The sequence below is a fragment of the Capra hircus genome, chromosome 9 (assembly GCF_001704415.2).
Source record: "Capra hircus breed San Clemente chromosome 9, ASM170441v1, whole genome shotgun sequence".
Lineage (NCBI taxonomy): Eukaryota > Metazoa > Chordata > Mammalia > Artiodactyla > Bovidae > Capra > Capra hircus.
This window is the reverse complement of record NC_030816.1, coordinates 66,948,731-66,966,734: the sequence shown is the minus strand read 5'-3', so window position 1 is coordinate 66,966,734 and position 18,004 is coordinate 66,948,731. Positions and strand designations below refer to the sequence as shown.

General features: G+C 38.2%; 1 protein-coding gene across 6 annotated transcripts in view; it reads right to left on the bottom strand.

Moving 5' to 3' along the window:
- ADGRG6 (adhesion G protein-coupled receptor G6) overlaps positions 2,264-18,004 on the bottom strand; it is a 152,849-nt gene continuing 137,108 nt past the window's right edge. For 4 of the 6 annotated variants that reach the window (XM_018053276.1, XM_018053278.1, XM_018053277.1 and 1 more), the window contains 3 exons: positions 12,350-12,451; positions 11,138-11,290; positions 2,264-5,382 (listed from right to left, as the gene is read on the bottom strand). In XM_018053276.1, coding sequence (XP_017908765.1) covers positions 5,204-5,382; positions 11,138-11,290; positions 12,350-12,451 — 434 coding nt within the window. In that variant the 3' untranslated portion in view covers positions 2,264-5,203. Of the gene's footprint in view, positions 5,383-7,966; positions 8,013-11,137; positions 11,291-12,349; positions 12,452-18,004 lie in introns of all 6 variants that reach the window. The other 2 variants (XM_018053279.1, XM_018053280.1) reach the window with 1 other exon arrangement.

Here is an 18,004-nt window from a genome sequence, read left to right as displayed (position 1 = left end):
GAAAATAATGAGAATAAACATAACCCAGTGCATCAGATCTTAATATTAATGTCATTCAGTAGAAGAGCTATACACCTAGAAAAATTTGAAAACCAAAAATACAGTATACTGTGCTCTAGACATTGTAGGCACTTGCTCTTGCTGTTAACAGTGTTACGGGAGATAATGTGTTCACTCTAGTTTGCCAGTAATGATTACACAGCAGATCTTCACCGATAAACTGATTCTTTTTTAAGTTACAATAGTTCCAAATGTGTCAGGTCTGCCAGCTCCAGCCAGTGAATAGGGTCACAGAGTCGGACATGACTAAGACGATCGAGCACGATGTATCAGTCACTTAAAATCCTCCAATGACTGGCTAGACTGTAGGATGATGAAGCAGGAAAATATGGTAGTGCTCTAGAGATCTTTCTTTTGCCCCTAGGGTATTTAAAAATCTTTATTTTGCTATTACTTTGTTATTTTCTCACACCGTTTGATCTGTGTATCTCTATTAAATTATATTTAATATGAATATCAAGTATCTTACTCTCATTGACAATCTGAATTTATAAACATTTTTTAAAGCAATTCATGATGAAAATAAGCCAACAGAAGATATAACTTAAAAGATGAAAAAAGATTTTGCGGTATGTCTCCAATTATTCAAAAATGTTTGAGATAAATCAGTAAATATTTGAGACTTTAGAATATTAAATATTTGGTTGTGAGCTTGAAATAAACTAGTTTTTCAAAACACACCAAATAAACATATTTAGATACAATGATTTAGGGAATGTACTTGTGAAAGCTACTCTGAGGGCAAACACCATGTATTAGTTTAGTTAATTTAGCCAGGGACTTGCATTCCTGTAAGGCTGTTTCACATTTTAATTTTACTCAGATCCCCATCCTAATATTATTGTCCTTAGAACACCCAGCAGATGAAAGAGCTTTTAATTATTTTAATTAATAAAAATCAGGAAATCCAACACTGACTCACTATCAGTGTCTTTATACCTCCTTGTCTCATCTAATAACCTGTAGTTCAACCTCAGAAGAAAGCTATGCCTCTTCGTATTATTATTTCTTTCTTTCTTTCTTTCTTTTTTGGCCACACATGCATGTGGGGTCTCAGCACAGCATACGTAATCTTAGTTCCCCGACCAGGGATTGAACCCACACCCGCTGTGTTGGAAGCACAGAGTCTCCAACGCTGGATCACCAGAGAAGTGCCCATATGCCTCTTCTCTTTGCCAGGGCTAACCTTCTCCCTGTAATTCTCATCCCACCCTTGCATCTTCATGTGTACTCTTGTTTTTCACTAGGGAAGCAGAAAAAGAGAACGGTTAAGTATTATTCCTTGATATGAAGAGGGAGGGAAGGAAGAGAGAAAGAGGCGGGGGAAAGTGAGAAAAGCAGGAAAATTGGGGGAAGCAGAAAAGGGAGCGAGGAGGACAGAAAGAGGGAGAGAGAAACAGTACTTTTATACGAAAAAAATAGAATGTTACCCAACTGGAAACACAGGCATTCTTCCAAAACACTGTGTTTGCAAAGCCCAGTTCCTTCAGATTTCAAAACACTACATACACAGATTGGCCTGAAAATCAAGTGTTTCCCACCTACTTCCCACTGTTGCTCCCCTAGCTTCAACCTGCTACATGTGACTGGAGACGAAGCTTTACCAACTGCTTGCCTGTTTTCTTAACATGGCTTGGCCAGGAGTTGTGAAGTTGGCTCAGAAGACCTGAGTTACCAGTGACCAGCCAACATGCCTCACAACTTAGCACTAAGTAGGGCCATGAGCCAAATTGGGCCTTGGCTCTCTGCAGAAGAGAGTTATCCTAAATAATCACAGCAAAAGGAAGTAAGGAGGTCCTGCTCTCATCATGCAAGTCAACTTGGCTAAATTCTGTCATTTTCTAAGCCTCCCACAAAGAAAACAGTGACTATAAATATTAAAAAAAAAATCCTAACTTCTATGTCATATTATTGATTTGGTTCCCTTTTCAGAAGGCTGAAGACTTCCCAAAAAGGAAACCTACATTACTGTTAATTTGCCACAGAGCTTGGCTTTGCATCAGTCATCTCAAGAAAATCTAAGAACTTCAAAATGCATTAATCCCCAGTGAACTGGATCTTTCTAAAATATTCATTCTCAATGTTTTGGCAAAGTCACCCCATGTCACTAGCTTAATTGGTGGCAGGTTATTTTCCAGTTGTCAAATAATCTTTTCCTATTTAAGAGGCAGAAATAAAAACAGTCACTCATAAAGGAATTGAATAATTTGGATCACAAACAACATAGGCATTTATTTGAAAAACATTTTCCATTTAAGTAAAATGGCAAATCAGCTACAGTAGCTTCTTTACTGATTATTCTATCTGCACTCACAGTCATTTTTTATTCATCAAATTCAGAGATACTGCTATAGAAAACTATTTCACAAAGTATTTAGAAAAAATATAATACAGTCTCTCTGATAGAAAGTTAATTAAAATAACAAAGCCAGGCAATATAAAGGTAAGATATAAAACAAGCTCACATTTATAAACACAAATAAATAAATATGTACAAAAGAGTCTATGCCAACATTAAACAAACAAAGCTTTACAACGCCAAGTCATGGTGACAACATTGGAAAACATATCAGGATCCTAGACTGACTCTAACATAATGTAGTTTAAAAAAAGGAAAAGAAAGAAAATAAAAAAAACAACAAAAATTGAAACTCTTTTCCAACTCTCTTCCAACCCCAGAGAGTCTAAGTTGATACTATTCTCAAATTTAGGCTAAACGAAATTTTGGCTCCAGAGCTAAATTCCTGAAGTTCTGTTCTGAGGGGGTTAAATGAAGTTGAGAACTACATGTGTAGAACTCAAGTCCATTTGCAAATGTTTCTATTCAGCTGTTTCTCCATTTTTTTTTTCATCCTTACCTGATTACTGGAAATTTCTAAAGTGGAGCTGATACTGTTGTCAAATATGAAAAAAACATTTTTCCAAGATCTGCATGAATATGAGTAGAAATCAAAGATATTTTTAAAGTTCTCACTTTAATTACTTATAACTACATAAGCACTTTGGGTAGAAATCTCACAGTTGAAAGCTAATTAAATTCTATCATCTCTAAGGCTTGGAGGAGAGTATATGAAGATTAAGCGACTAGTTAAGGTTAACTTTCATCTAGATGCAACCTCTGCCAAAATAAACAGCCTGTTAACATACATGCCTATGGAAAACGACGTGACTCTGCTGTAGGGAATCTTAGTGACCTCAGATTTACTATCTTTTCCTTCTGTCTACACCCCTCTCCTGGGAAGGCCAGGCTGAGTCATGCTTTTATCTCCCAGAACAGTGTTCCAGGATGTTACAAAATGGAATGGTATGAAAACTCATTACCACATCATCACCTGTTCGGGTCTGGCAAAAACCTACATGACTGACTGAGGGTGAGCGGAAAGTGAGACGTCCCTTGGTTGCTGCACAGTCTGAGAGCTTTCTTATATCTCAAACTAAGGGCTACCTGCTTCCTGCACAGAGGGAAAGGTCCCCAGGTGCTCAGTCTGGCTTCTGCCTTTAAGCAGTTTCGTTCTGCCGGAATGTCTCATCTTCTCACACTTAGGCTGCTTCCAGAACCTGAAACGTCTCAGATAACCCAAAGCAAATGTAAAGGTACAGCACATATTGAGACCAATTTCTATGAAACTGGACGCTCATTCATCATTTAAGAACAATTAAAATGTGGTCTCCTACACATTCACTAGCAAGCACATTACTCAGGACAGTCTGAAAGTTAGGCTAAAAGCTGCTTAATATTATGCATGGCTTATATGCAGAAACCTAATCCATAAATAACACCTCATCTATCTTGCCAGATCTCCTCTAGCTCTTATAATCAGAGGACCTATATACAAATAGTTTTCAGACTGGCAAGTATAGACCCACATGTTTATATATTATTTTGATTACGATAAGTCACCCACCTAAGTCTCAGTTTATATTCTTTGGAACAAAACTCTTGAAAGAGTAAGTAAGAGGCTTTTCATTTGTGCAAATGGAAATATCTTAAAAGTCTCTGGAGCTATGACAAGACCATAGAGTCTCAATAGTTGTTTTTCCCAAAAGGGCAAGACTGTTGTACACAGCATGCCTAATGGAAATTCCATTGCTCCCATGAACCCATGGCTCAATATACAGTAGACGATCAAAAATAGAGGTGTAAGAGGTTCATTCTTCAACTACTGTGAGGTCCACTGTAATGAAACCCCAACAATAAATTTGATTCAAAAGTATAGGATTAAATTATAATTAATAATGATGTTTACATCATGTCTTGAATAGGATAAATGAAACAGCATGACTTCATATTAACTAGGTCAAAATTTGGGAAATTCTTTCTTTCTTAGGCACATTGTGCTCTTCATGGTTAAACATTTGAGATAATGGAAGATACACCTTTCTAAACTTTGTCAGACATCATTCTTTTGTCTCTGTAGTTAAAAGAGGAAATGCTACTGCATTCATGGAAACTAGCAGAGATGGACTTGTGGGCATCCAAAATAGTTTTAAATATTAATATGCTTTTTTAAAGATTTTTTGGATGTGGACTATTTTAAAAGTCTTTATTGAATTTGTTTCAATATTGTTTCTGTTTTGTGTTTTGACTGTAAGCCATGTGGAATCTTAGCTCCCTGACTAGGGATCGAATCCACACCCTACCCTCACCCCCCATGTTGGAAGGCAAAGTCCTCACCAGTGGATCACCAGGGAAGTCCCTATTAGTATGCTTTCGTTTGTTGAGAAAGATGATGGAGCAAATGGCCATATCCAAACCTAATTATTAGGTGGAGTGTGAATAAACTCTAAACTAAACTTTTCCACAGTCTGGCCTGTCCCTTGTCCTCTAACCTTAATATTCCACCTCCCAGCCCAAGTTCTGATTGGTCAATTCAATTATATATTTAAAAAACCTTATCCCTGTGGGTACTGAATCATGCTGCTCTCAGTAGTGAAGTTTTAGTGATGGTGGAAACTCCCCCGTGTAAGAAACACACTGAAAAGACAGATAGTGAATTTCACAAACGCCTTCTTCACAAAACACATTGGTCATATATATGCAGTTACCTAGCTAAGACCACGTTTACATCTGCTAGTCAGAGTTTGACTGCTTGCACATCTTCATGTCTGTGTAGACTGATTCCTCTTTCTTATATTAAAGATATCAAAACTTTGTGCTGTGGCTGAAAGTGTCTGACATGATAATATTTTTATAGAAATTATCTGAATGAGCATTGCAATAACCCTTGACCTTATCAATGACCTGATGGACAGGAATGATCGATGTTTGTTCTCCATCAGCATGAGTTAGTTTTGATGAGGACTTGTCCATGGAAGCATTGTCTGAAAGAAATGATACAAGAAATTAGGCTGCAAGATGAGCTGGTGACATGCCTGAGGGCCACCGTTTTGGACGCTCTATTTTGCACATTAAAGAAGATCACAAAGGAAATAAAGCTCTGATTCTTCCTTAGTTTCGATTGCAGGCAGGACTAAAATTTCATGTTTTTCATCTTCAAGGTGCATTCCTGCATATGAATGAATGTTAATGTGCCTTCCAGTAATTTGCGGGGGTTTAAGAATGTTCTTCTAAGTGGTATTTTTCAAAGAGCCAGTGAATAGAGTCATCAGAAAATTGAGGAAAAAATATATATGGCAAATGGCTTGCACAAAGTAGTGACAGATTATATAACAATGAATTAAAAAGTGCTGAAATATCGGTGGAAGAAACTATATGATGTCTATGATATGTTTTCACAGTAATACAGAAAGGGGAAAATGTGTAGGTGGCTATGAGTTGATAGATTCAAGGAGATTCATTTTATTATCCTCTCTACTTTTTATATGTGTTTGACATTTCATAATAAAATTTTTAATGACATATAAAGAATTTTGGAAAAGAAGCGAATAAAAAACATAAAAGCTATTTTGAACACATTTTCTCATGGAAAAAACTTGTGAAATGATTGCAATATAGAAAAAAAGGCATCTTTTATGAATTATTTTTAAATTATAGAATCCAAAATTATCTTTATCAGAAATATTTTAAGTGTATGTTTTCATTAACTATGCTACGGTCTCAGAATAATGTTATTGCTGGCAGCAATAAAATCATAGCAACTAACAGTAATAAAGGATTGCTAAATACATTTCTTTTCCTAAATTTCTCAGTATCACATATTAAACACTATTTCTCTAGACCCATAGCTTTCTACAAGTGGCTCAGCCAATGCCTTGAAACTCTGTTGTGTGTGTGTATGTGTTAAGTCGCTCTGTCATGTCTGACTCTTTGCGACCCCAAGGACAGTAGCCGGCCACCCTCCTCTGTCCATGGAATTCTCCAGGCAAGAAAACTGGAAACTCTGTTAAACACTATTATCTATAAATACGCATGACTATCTTCATGTACCCTATGAGTATCTTGTAAGTTTCTGTCTTCCTCCTTCTCCCAACACATTTTGGAAAAAAATTCTATCTTTTTAGAATTGAAAAAAATCTATCTTTTAGAATTGAAAAAATTCTATCTTTTAGAATTGAAAAAATTCTATCTTTTTAGTTGAAAAAAATCAACTACAGAGATTTCACATCAGTGAATGAGCAAATATGACCTTCTATAAAGTACTCTGTCTCCTGCAGTTGTATTATCTCTATTCACTGTGGAAGGGGAAAAAAAATCTATCATGAAAAACTGTGTCTAGAAATCATGGCTCAAAATGGAATGTTCATTCCACGTGTTTTATGTTTTGAGTATGCTGGACCCAGTATGTGACTTAACATTAAAAATCCATCCATAATTGGCAAAAGCCATTGCTATTGTATCTGTTGTCTTTGGAAATGACTCAAATTGTTCAATTGTGGTCTTGGTGTTGGAGCAGACACTAAATACAATGAAAGCTAAAATAAAAAATGGTGCGTCCATCTCACTGGAGGAAGCGAGAGAGAACAGATGGTCTATGGGACGAGTGAGCAGACTGAAGCATGGTGGGATGACCCAGGATTGGTGAGAAAAAGGCTCAGGGGTCATTACATGAGTCCCTCCCCATTCAGCTCTCAGCAAGCTGATTGATTCTATGCTTTCCTTCCATTCACACATTCACTAGCCATTGGTTTTCTGTTGGGTATTTTTCTGTTGGCTTAAATCTCAATAATGAGCAATTTGTACTTGATGATTTTAGAAAACTGCACATCCTCAAAAAAACCTTCAAAGATACATTCATTCTATTTCATTGACAACTTCCAGGGCCACACAGTTTTTAAAGATTTGACCAGCTCCATTCCAAATATATGACCCAATTTTCTGGATCTTCACAGTCTAATAAAGTAAAATTCTGAGCTAGGTCTGTGTTTCTACATATATGCCATTCCCAGCTTCTGCAATTCCCAGTTATAGTTATTACATTGTGGATAATATAGATTTTTGATTATTGCTATAAGTCTGAAAACCAGGGGCTAGGGAAAGGAACTATTATTTGACTGATGCTGAAATTTCAAGCAGACAAAAGTCCTCAAAAAGCAGGCTTGGAATCGACAATTTGTCTTTTATGACTTCTGTGAATGTACCATGACATATCCAGTAATTCATAAGAGCAGTGAAAAGGTAAAGAATTGTACTCCATTCTACAAAGAACCACTCAAGTACTGCTTTTTTTTTTTTTTTCTGTTATATGACCCACTAACTCCAGAGCATGGTACATTTCCTAGAAGGAGCAGCTTGCAGATACCCCCATGCAGAGAAGAGCCAGCCCAGCACACGATCATCTGACAGTTCAGAAATTCCAGCTCAACGCAGGAATGTCCTTGTGCTGAGAAGTATTGTAAAGAAGAAGCCATTTTGCTGGTGCAGCAAGAGTCTTAGTTTAATCCATGCAAATATTCTATTACCTTGCAAAAAAACATTCATGCATTCAAAAAAGTAATAAAAGTTTACCTGAATGATCCACTTTTGTTGAAGGAATGATCTTAGAAGACATTATCTACAATTCCAAGAAATAAACCATCTAGATATCCATGATGATATGTGGTGACTTTCTACATACCCCAAGTGACCTAGGTACACCAGCAGTCCCACTGAGAACTGGCTAGGTTGCAGAAGGCCCTTCATATGTCAACTGACTGGAATGATTGTACCATGAAAGTCATGTCATACCGTTGACTATATCCTAATACTAGTTAACAAGAACCTGTTTAACTCCAAATGTTTGAATAGAAATGATTAACATTAGTGAAGTCTTCAAAAATAAATATCCAAGATTTTGAAACAGCAAAGCCTTTCTTTGGTATTCCCATTTCTACAGTCCCTTTTATCTTCTAGTCAGTTTTCCCCATGATGCTATTTCCAAATATTTTATACTTTCAAAATGCCCTCTGTTCCAAAATATCTACCTGTTACCTTCTTTACCGTTTTAATAGTGGTTTTTCAGGCTAGCTATTCTGTTATATTAAGAGGAAAATACTTCAATTGGGCTAATTCCTATGTATTCACAACTAATTTATAATGCATTAAGCATTTGGATTTTAAAAGGGAAACAAAATGAGTATTTAATTTTAAGGCTGATTAAATAAAGTATAAAATTCACTCATTATAAGTACAATAGAGCCTTGCATAATAGTTGGGATGAGGGGGCACTGACTTCCTGAACAACTGAAAATCTGAGTACAATTTACAGTTGACTCTGTCTGAGCTTCCTCACTGTCCACAGTTCTGTATCCATGTATTCAGTCAACTGCAGATCATGTAATACTGTTTGTTGTATTTAGTACTAAAAAAAAAAACCTACGTATAAGTGGACCTGCACAGTTCAAACTGTTTTGTTCAAGGGGTAACTGTAAACAATATTTTTGCCAGGGAACTATCAATTAGGTAGACTAATCTATCTCAGATTACATACCTGTCATCGTGTTTCTTACACAGGTGTTTCAAGCAAGAATGCAAAGACCTCTTAATTTTAAGGAAAACTGCTTGTGTGCAGGACTCCAGTACTCTTGCCTGGAAAATCCCATGGATGGAGGAGCCTAGTAGGCTGCAGTCCATGGGGTCGCACAGAGTCAGACACGACTGAAGTGAGTTAGCAGCAGCAGCAGCAGCTTGTGTGCAGGACTCAAAGACTGCACCCCATTCTGGAAGAGTTCATAGCTTCTATTCAATTTCCCAAAGTATCCCTAACTCCGAGAAACTTTAAGAACTGCTGCCCTAAGCTGCTCCAAGTTTTCAGATATTCTTTAAAATAATTTAATTATGTATTGGCTGTACTGCATCTTCGCTGTTGGGTGAGCTTTTCTCCAGCTGTAGCGAACAAGAGCTACTCTCTAGCTGTGCGCGGGCTTCTCATCACAGGGGCTTCTCTTGTTGCTGAGTGCTCTAGGGTGCCCAGGCTTCAGTAGTTGAGGCCCAAGGGCTCAGTAGTTGCAGTTCCTGGGCTCTACAGCACAGGCTCAATAGCTGTGGCACACGAGCTTAGTTGCTCCTGGGCATGTGGGATCTTCCCAGACCAGGGATCGAACCCATGTCTCCTGCAGTGGCAGGCAGATTCTTTACTGCTGAGCCATCAGGGAAGCCCTTCAGATCTTTCTTTGACTAATTTTGGAATTAAGAAAACTCTCTAAACATTCAAACTTTTTTCCACAGTGCTATCTTGAATACCAGGCAGTGGGCACCAGAGTGGTACAAGCAGGGACATGTGGAAAGATTCAAATGTACACAAGGGTCATTTGCAATGCAAGTGTTATAATGTGAACATTTATACACATATCACGCAAATCACTCTTGCCAAATATGAATGTTCCTGGTGCCATTTGCTTCTGCCTACGTTTACTAGCTAAACAAATACAAAACTTGAAAGTCATTTCCATTACCTTTTATAAGCATCTTTCATTTAGAAAGTGCTGGATACTGAGTGTTGAGAGCTGTTTGACTGAGGTTTAATTAGCATTAAAAGTAGCATTTCTGCTATTTTCAACTGAAATTATTAAGGGAGTATACCTTTTCACACTGTTCACTGGCTATCAAGGACTGCAAAATGGTCTTTGCAGGCATATGTCATTTTATTTCACTTCACTTTGAAGCCCTTTACAGACATTGCAGTTTTTATAAATTGAAGATTTGTGTTGTCTGATGATAGTCAAGCACAGTTTTTAGCAATAAAGTATCTTTTTAAATTAAGGTATGTATATTTGTTGACATGATTGTATTACACACAATAGACTGCAGTATAGGGTAAACATATATGCATATATTTATATATGCTACATATAAGCATTGAGAAACCAAAATATTTGTGTGACTCTCTTTATTGCAATATTCAATATATTATAGTGGTCTGAAGCCAAATTCTCTGTATATCTGAAGTCAGCCTGTGTTTTCACAGTCTTCAGAAATTTTCATACACAGGCTTAGTGTCAGAAAGTGTGATCATTGTAAATATCATGAAGATTTGGTAGATGAATAAAGATACAATGTTTCTCACCATCTGTATCACTTTCCAAACATAATGTTCCATCTTTCATATTTAATCAGTAACGTAGAGAGCAATCGCCAGTAACACTTCCAATGGTTAGGGACTTACGTATCTTTTTTGATTGAGGTATCATTGACATATATCATTATTAGTTTTAGGTGTACACTATTATGATTTTATACTTGTGTATATTTCAAAGGACTTAAGTCTTTCACATACAAGCTGGATGGTGTCTCTTCCTGTTTTCATTCCAACTTGCCAGGTAACTATCACACTATGCTGAAATAATCTGCAACTCAATTTCTGTATTTTTTACATAAAGATATACCTTTTAAAAACAAGATACCATACTTTTTTAGGAAAATTAAATTTTAAAGCAAATGAAGTTACAAAAATATTGAGCTAATGATACTCTGACAATGTAGGTTCACTTTTGGTTGTAAAATTTTTAAAAAAGGACAAAAAATTCACAAAGGTGCTGAAGGTGCAAATAAATTTTGATTTTCCTAAGTCTAAAATAAGCACCCTAATGGGCACTGTGATCTATGAATCTTTATGATGCGCCAGTTCTCACCATGAAAACATGATGGGGAAGTGTCCCAGACAGCATCTTTACCAGCACCTTTCTGGCCAGAATGACTCACCTGTGTGGCTGTTTCTTTTGAAGTAGGTGGTAGAGCTGGATTTAGACTTGGATGTAAGGTAGGTTGAGTTAGAACCAATGGAGCTGGAGGACAAAGATTTTCCTAGATTATCAGAACTTTTCTTGATGATGTTGGTAGCTGTCTTACTCCAATCTGAAAGAAATGACATCTCTCCATGAGTCTGCTTGAGAGGGGATACAGTCTGCCTTGAGGCCTTCCCTGGTGGCTCAGCAGTAAAGAATCTGCCTGCAATGCAGGAGATGCAGGTTTGAACCCTGAGTTGGGAAGATCCCCTGGAGGAGGGCATGGCAACCCATACCAGTATTCTTGCCTGGAGAATCCCATGGACAGAGGAGCCTGGTGGGCTACAGCCCATGGGGTTCCAGAGTTGGACAAAACTGACTTAGCACACATGCACACACTTCGCCTTGAAAAATCATCACCACATTATTTAAGTAACTGATTCATAGCATTAGATGTTCTGACACACTGACAGCGAATCATACAAGAGACTGACATGTCAATGGTAACAACTCGAAGATACAGAAAAGTTTCTTACTTTGACCTTATGTTTAAAATTCTACTTAATATCTTAAGGTTGAGAAGTAACCACTGGACGTTTTTTTTAAAGAGTAATGTTTTTCTTCAGGGATTTTTTTATATTGAGAAAAATCTCTTTCGTCTAATAATGTAAATGAAGACTTCAAAAATATGGAAAGGTACACAGGGTATAGTGGATATCCAAGTTGTCAAATAAAATCTTGAGCAACTCACTTAGCCTATCTTGAACTCGTGCGTCTCCTTTGCAAAAAAGAACAGTCAGGTCCAAAGTCCTCAGGTCCCATGCAGTCTTAATAATCTAAGACCCCAAGCAAGCATCTTTACACACTCCACCTCTACACCTTGCTACCACTGGGACTGGGTTGCTCTGACAATGCAAATGTGTGTGTGCTCAGTTGCTTAGGTGTATCTGATTCTTTGCGACCCCACGGGCTGTAGCCCACCAGGTTCCTCTGTCCATGGAGTTTTCCAGGCAAGAATCCTGGAGTGGGTTGCCATTTCAGGGGATCTTCCTGATCCAGGTATAGAACCTAAGTCTCCTGCATTGGCAGGTGGATTCTTTACTACTGAGCCACCTGGGAAGCCCAAATGACAAACCCTTCTGTCCACACTCTTAATGTAAAAAGCTCAATCACCGACAGGCCCCTTTACCTGAGTTGTCTGCCAACCGAAATCTACCACAGCAGAGATGTCGCCTCCACTGTTTCTGAACATTCTCCTTCATAGCACAGTGGAAGATAAATATAAATAAGCCTGGGGCAAAAGAAAATATAAAACAGTTAGGCAAAATGACACATTGCTAAAGACAAATCTTACAAAACACATGGATTCAATTTAATTTTTTTTTTTTTACACCCAAATCACTAAGAAACAAAGATCGAAGGAATCTTTAAGCATGCAGCTGATGTTTTAATCCTTTAGGATAGAACACAGAGGCACAGATAAAACTAGAACAATTACATGAATCTAATTCTGTCCTTGTTTTAATCAGTATTTGTTGTGACATAACCTAAAGACTAATCTGAAATAGGCAACATTCACTTTAAGAGACACTTAATGTTTCCCTTATATTTGTTTTAAAACTATGTGAAAACATAGAGAAAATATCCATGAGCTCATCATCTATTTCAATTTGTGTATTCTAAGCTATTTTATGTAAGCATATTATTGTAAGTCTGGGCCTGGTATTTTTACAAGTCAAGAATGGCCCCAAATCAGCAGTTTCATGTAGCTCCACCTGGCCTGCTTTAGTTTCTCAACATTTTAATGCAGAAGTATTTCTGTATTGTCAAGTGGTCTTCATATATTTATAGTCTGCCTGCATCTATCAAAAACTGTATCACTTGTGCTTTGGGAGCCAGCCTCTTTTAACTCTTCAAAGAATTTGCTTTTGCGTTTTCACTTTCTCTTGGCTGCCTCAATTTCTACCTCTCTTCCTCCAAACTTGGTTATTCCCGTTGCTCACAAGCATATCCTAGTAACTCTCTTTTAAATAATCAAATAATTTCACCTTTAACCCCTGATCTTCCAGCTTCTACTTCTTCATTCCCTTTCTCAAAAAAACATCCAATGACTAACTTTTGCTGTCTCTACTTTTTCTCATTTCTTTTCTTCTCAACCTGCTCTAAAGAGGTGACTATCCTCATCTCTGAGGCCACTGTTCACATCTCTGGGAGACTGTCCACATCTCTGAGACCAGTTAAACTGTAGATCACAGAAACTCCCCTACTGTTAACTCAGTTTTCTCTCCCATTTTACTAGACCTCTCAACCGTATTCAAAACAATTGATCACTCTCTCATTCTTGAAATACATCCTCTCTTTTTTAAAGATTTTTTTTTTCACGTAAACCACTTTTTTATTGAATTTTGTTACAACATCGCTTCTGTTCTATGATTTGGTTTTACGGCTGAGAGGCATGTGGGGTTTTCGCTCCCCGACCAAGGACAGAACACATACTCCTGCATTGGAAGGTGGTCTTATCCACTGGACTGCTAGGGAAGCCCCTTGAGATACAGTCTTGATACCATTTTCTCCTGTGGTGGGGGTGGTTTAGTCACTAAGTCATGTCCAACTCTGAGACCCCATGGACTGTAGTCCTCCAAATTCCTCTGTCCATGGGATTTCCCAGGCGATATCCTTCTCCAGGGAATCTTTCCAACCCAGGGATCAAACCCACATCTCCTGCATTGGAAGTAGATTCTTTACCACTAAGCTACCATCCCTGATGTTCAAAACAGAAGTGCTCTTCATCACTACCCTCAAACAAACATATTAAACTCATTTCAGCTCGATAATTTGATGGCTCTTCCTTCAAATCTTTCCATAACAGGTTCTTAACCTGCCATTCAGGTCTCAGATCAAACTCCTCAAAGAGGCCATCATCAACTGTTCCTTTTTATTTTTACGTCTTAGCCTCTGCTCACACCCTTGCACACACCTACTTTTGCTACAGCACTGATCAGTACCTGATATTCTTGTATTCCCTATGTATTCATTTATCTCTTTGCTTGATTATCTCTTGCTAGTAAATAATAAGCTAGTAAACAACAGGGATGCTTGCCTATCTAATGCTGTACTAGCCATTCCCAAAATAATGCCAGGAACTAAGCAGGACCTCCATAAATGCTTTGTTGAATGAATAAATATAACCATGATTAATCACTCACCTATTTTACATGAGATAATTTAATACATAATGTACATCTGAATGTCTTAAGTGTGTTTGGGTGTAGGGGCTTAAAAACAGGAGTTAACAGAACACAAGTTAAGGAGTGACAGGAATACAATATATTTAAGGCAAAAGTTTCTGAAACGTATGCAAATTAGCTGCCAAGTAATAGCTTAATAATATACCATATTAAGCAGATTATCTACATAAGTGAGGGTATTCTAGAGAGTGCAAGGGCTTAAACTGAACTTAAAGAAAACTTTGGGTAGGAAATTCAGGGAAGTTTCCAACTGAATAATCTACTCAGTGACTACTAAGCACTGCTAAGCAGAAGGCACTCTTTTAAGAGCAGGAAATTCCATGGGGATGATCATTGCTTTCATGGAGCACAGGGTCTAGCATGGAACACCATAAAACTGAAAATGACTAAAGTACCTTTAATGGACATTAAAACCTATCCATTCTTTTTGAATATGGAGTATTCATCAAGGAAACTGTAAATTACACTGTAGCCTGTGTAACTGGAAAAGTGGGACGAGTATTTAAAGTACTCTTATTTTACACGTGCAGATAAATTTTCAAATGAGATCTAAGGCTGTGCTTTTACATTTTATTTTTCAATATCTTAACTGAAAGTGGTCACAGTTTTACTCCAGAATAAATTACATTATTAAGAACAATTACAGAAGGGAATGTGCTGGATTTCTACAGGTTAGACCCTGAATGCAGTGAGATGACCATGGCTGATTCTTCTCCTCTGGGCTTCGCTTGTTTGGTCATCACTGAGTGGCAGACACTTACTTACGAGGTGTTCCACCAATTCCTATTGAACCCAGGTCTCCCGCATTGCAGGTGGATTCTTTACCAGCTAAGCCACAAGGGAAGCTTGAGAATATTGGAATGGGTAGCCTACCCCTTCCCCAGTGGAGCTTCCTGACCCAGGAATCGAACCAGGGTCTTCTGCATTGCAGGCAGATTCTTAACCAGCTGAGCTACTAGGGAAGCCCTTATTATTGTTACCATATCATTTTATACATATTTATATAAATGAAACATTATTATGTTATTTATTAATGATACTTTATTAGTAATAAAACAAAAAGTGATGAAAATATATGCTAGTGACACAATTACTTGTCTGAGATGATACCAGATAGAATAGGGAAGTCTAATTTCAAAAGAAAGCTCTACTAAATATGAATCAAATTTCAGTATTTCAGAAAATAAACACACACGCGCACACCCTCCTGAAGGTCCATGTGCTATTGACAAGGAGGGAAGCTGGGTTGGGGAGGAAGAACTGGAGATAAGAAACCCACTTGCAGCCTGGCCTGGCCTGGAACTCAGACATGACAAGCCTCAGAATAGGGGAAAGATTTTCCTCCACATTCAAAACTCCACAGAATCAGGACCTAGCAGGTAGAGCTATCTTCCCAGGAAGTACAGCACAGGCACTGGGTTGGGACCTCATCTTTACATTTTGACTAAATCTGATTGGGCTTCCCTGGTAGCTCAGTCAGTAAAGAAACTGCATGTAATGCAGGAAACCCAGGTTTGATCCCTGGGACAGGAAGATCCCCTTGAGAAGGAAATAGCAACCCACTCCAGTATTCTTGCCCGGGAAATCCCATGGACAGAGGAGCTTGGTGGGCTGCAGTCCATGGGCTCGTAAAGAGTCAGGCATGACTGAGTGACTAACAGTTTGGACCTCATCTTCACACTCTGACTAAATCTGATTGCCTTTTAAAGGCTTCCTACACCAACAACCCCCAAGTCCCTAACCTGCTTGCTAACACAGAAAATCCCTTTAATTAGCATGCATGCTTTGTAATACGGGTATACACAGTATAGATTGGTTTCCCTTTGAGAATCTTTGAAGAGGTGGTGGCAGTTTCCCAGTACAGGGAGCAGAATGCATGGAAGCTTGAGGCTCAGTTCAGTTCAGTTCAGTCACTCAGTCATGTCCGACTCTTTGCGACCCATGAATCCCAGCACGCCAGGTCTCCCTGTCCATCACCAACTCCCGGATTTCACTCAGATTCATGTCCATCGAGTCAGTGATGCCATCCAGCCATCTCATCCTCTGTCGTCCCCTTCTCCTCCTGCCCACAATCCCTCTCAGCATCAGAGTCTTTTCCAATGAGTCAACTCTTCCCATGAGATGGCCAAAGTACTGGAGTTTCAGCTTTAGCATCATTCCTTCCAAAGAAATCCCAGGGCTGATCTCCTTCAGAATGGACTAGTTGGATCTCCTTGCAGTCCAAGGGACTCTTAAGAGTCTTTTCCAACACCACAGTTCAAAAGCATCAATTCTTAGCTTGAGGTTAGGTCAGCACAGGTTACAGGTGAAGGAGTCAGAGGTGGAGAGGGAGCTCTTTGACTTGGGTTGAATCTATTTTTGTGCACTGGGGCAAGATTTGCAGAATTTGTTGTTGGAGGTATTTTTGTCCTAGAGCTGAAAATATAGCTAACTGTGTGTTTCTTAAACAATTGTTTAACAAAATCACTTATCAGAGCTGGAAAAGATTATAAACTCTAATTAAGCACTTTGGTTCTCAGGCATTAATCCTGGCCTTACTCATGCTTGGGATTCACACTGAGCAAATGATTTTTAGTAGACAGCAGAAAGTGAAATTTGCTAGATGATGTTTCTCTTAACACTCAGAAGTTTTTATAAATGTCATATATATTGGAGAAAAAGCTTCAGAGCATACAATTGGTGTTTTGAGGACACTGGGGAAGACCTAGTTCTGGATTTGCTTCCCTGATATTAAGGGCTTACCTGGTAGCTCAGATGGTAAAGAGTCTGCCGGTAATGCTGGAGACCTGGGTTCTATCCCTGGGTCAGGAAGATCCCCTGGAGAAGGAAATGGCAACCCACTCCAGTATTCTTGTCTGGAAAACCCCATGAATGGAGGAGCCTGGCGGGCTACAGTCCATGGGGTCACAAAGAATCCGACACGACTGAACGACTACCATATTAAGATGTGAATTATTTTGGGGCTCTGAGGCTGACCACAGTCATACAGAAGGAGGCTAAAGCTAAGAAAACTGACTTAATAAAACAATTTTTTAGATGGTACAGTGCTACTCTATATCATAATTATATAGCATTAGATGACACTGCTTATTTTTAAGCAAACCTGAAAATACACATCTCCTGCATTGGCAGGTGGGTTCTTTACCACTAGCACCACCTGGGAAGCCAAGTTTAAGAGACATGTATAGAAATTAAATTCAAAATCTGATACTTCTCTAAAACTTTGTAATAGAAGTCATTTACATGCTCCACTTCCCACTATGAATTGTGATGCTACGGGACAAAAGCAGATAATAGGCATGAGAAATTAGAATTCTTTGGGATAAATATATTTTAAATTTCCAAGGTATCATGCAGATTCTTCAGCCATGAGACAGATTTCCATTTTTAAATCAGAATGAGACTCTCATAACAGGTTATTTGACTATTTGTAGCAACTAGCCCTTTTCACATGTATTTAAATCAGTCTGGCAATAAATATTATCCCAAGATTATTTTAGGACAAAACATCCCGCTTAGAGTTCAGCCGTGGGAAATGTGGAAGGTAGCCACATCTGGAAGCATGCACATGCGGTATGGAAAGAAATTCTGAACAC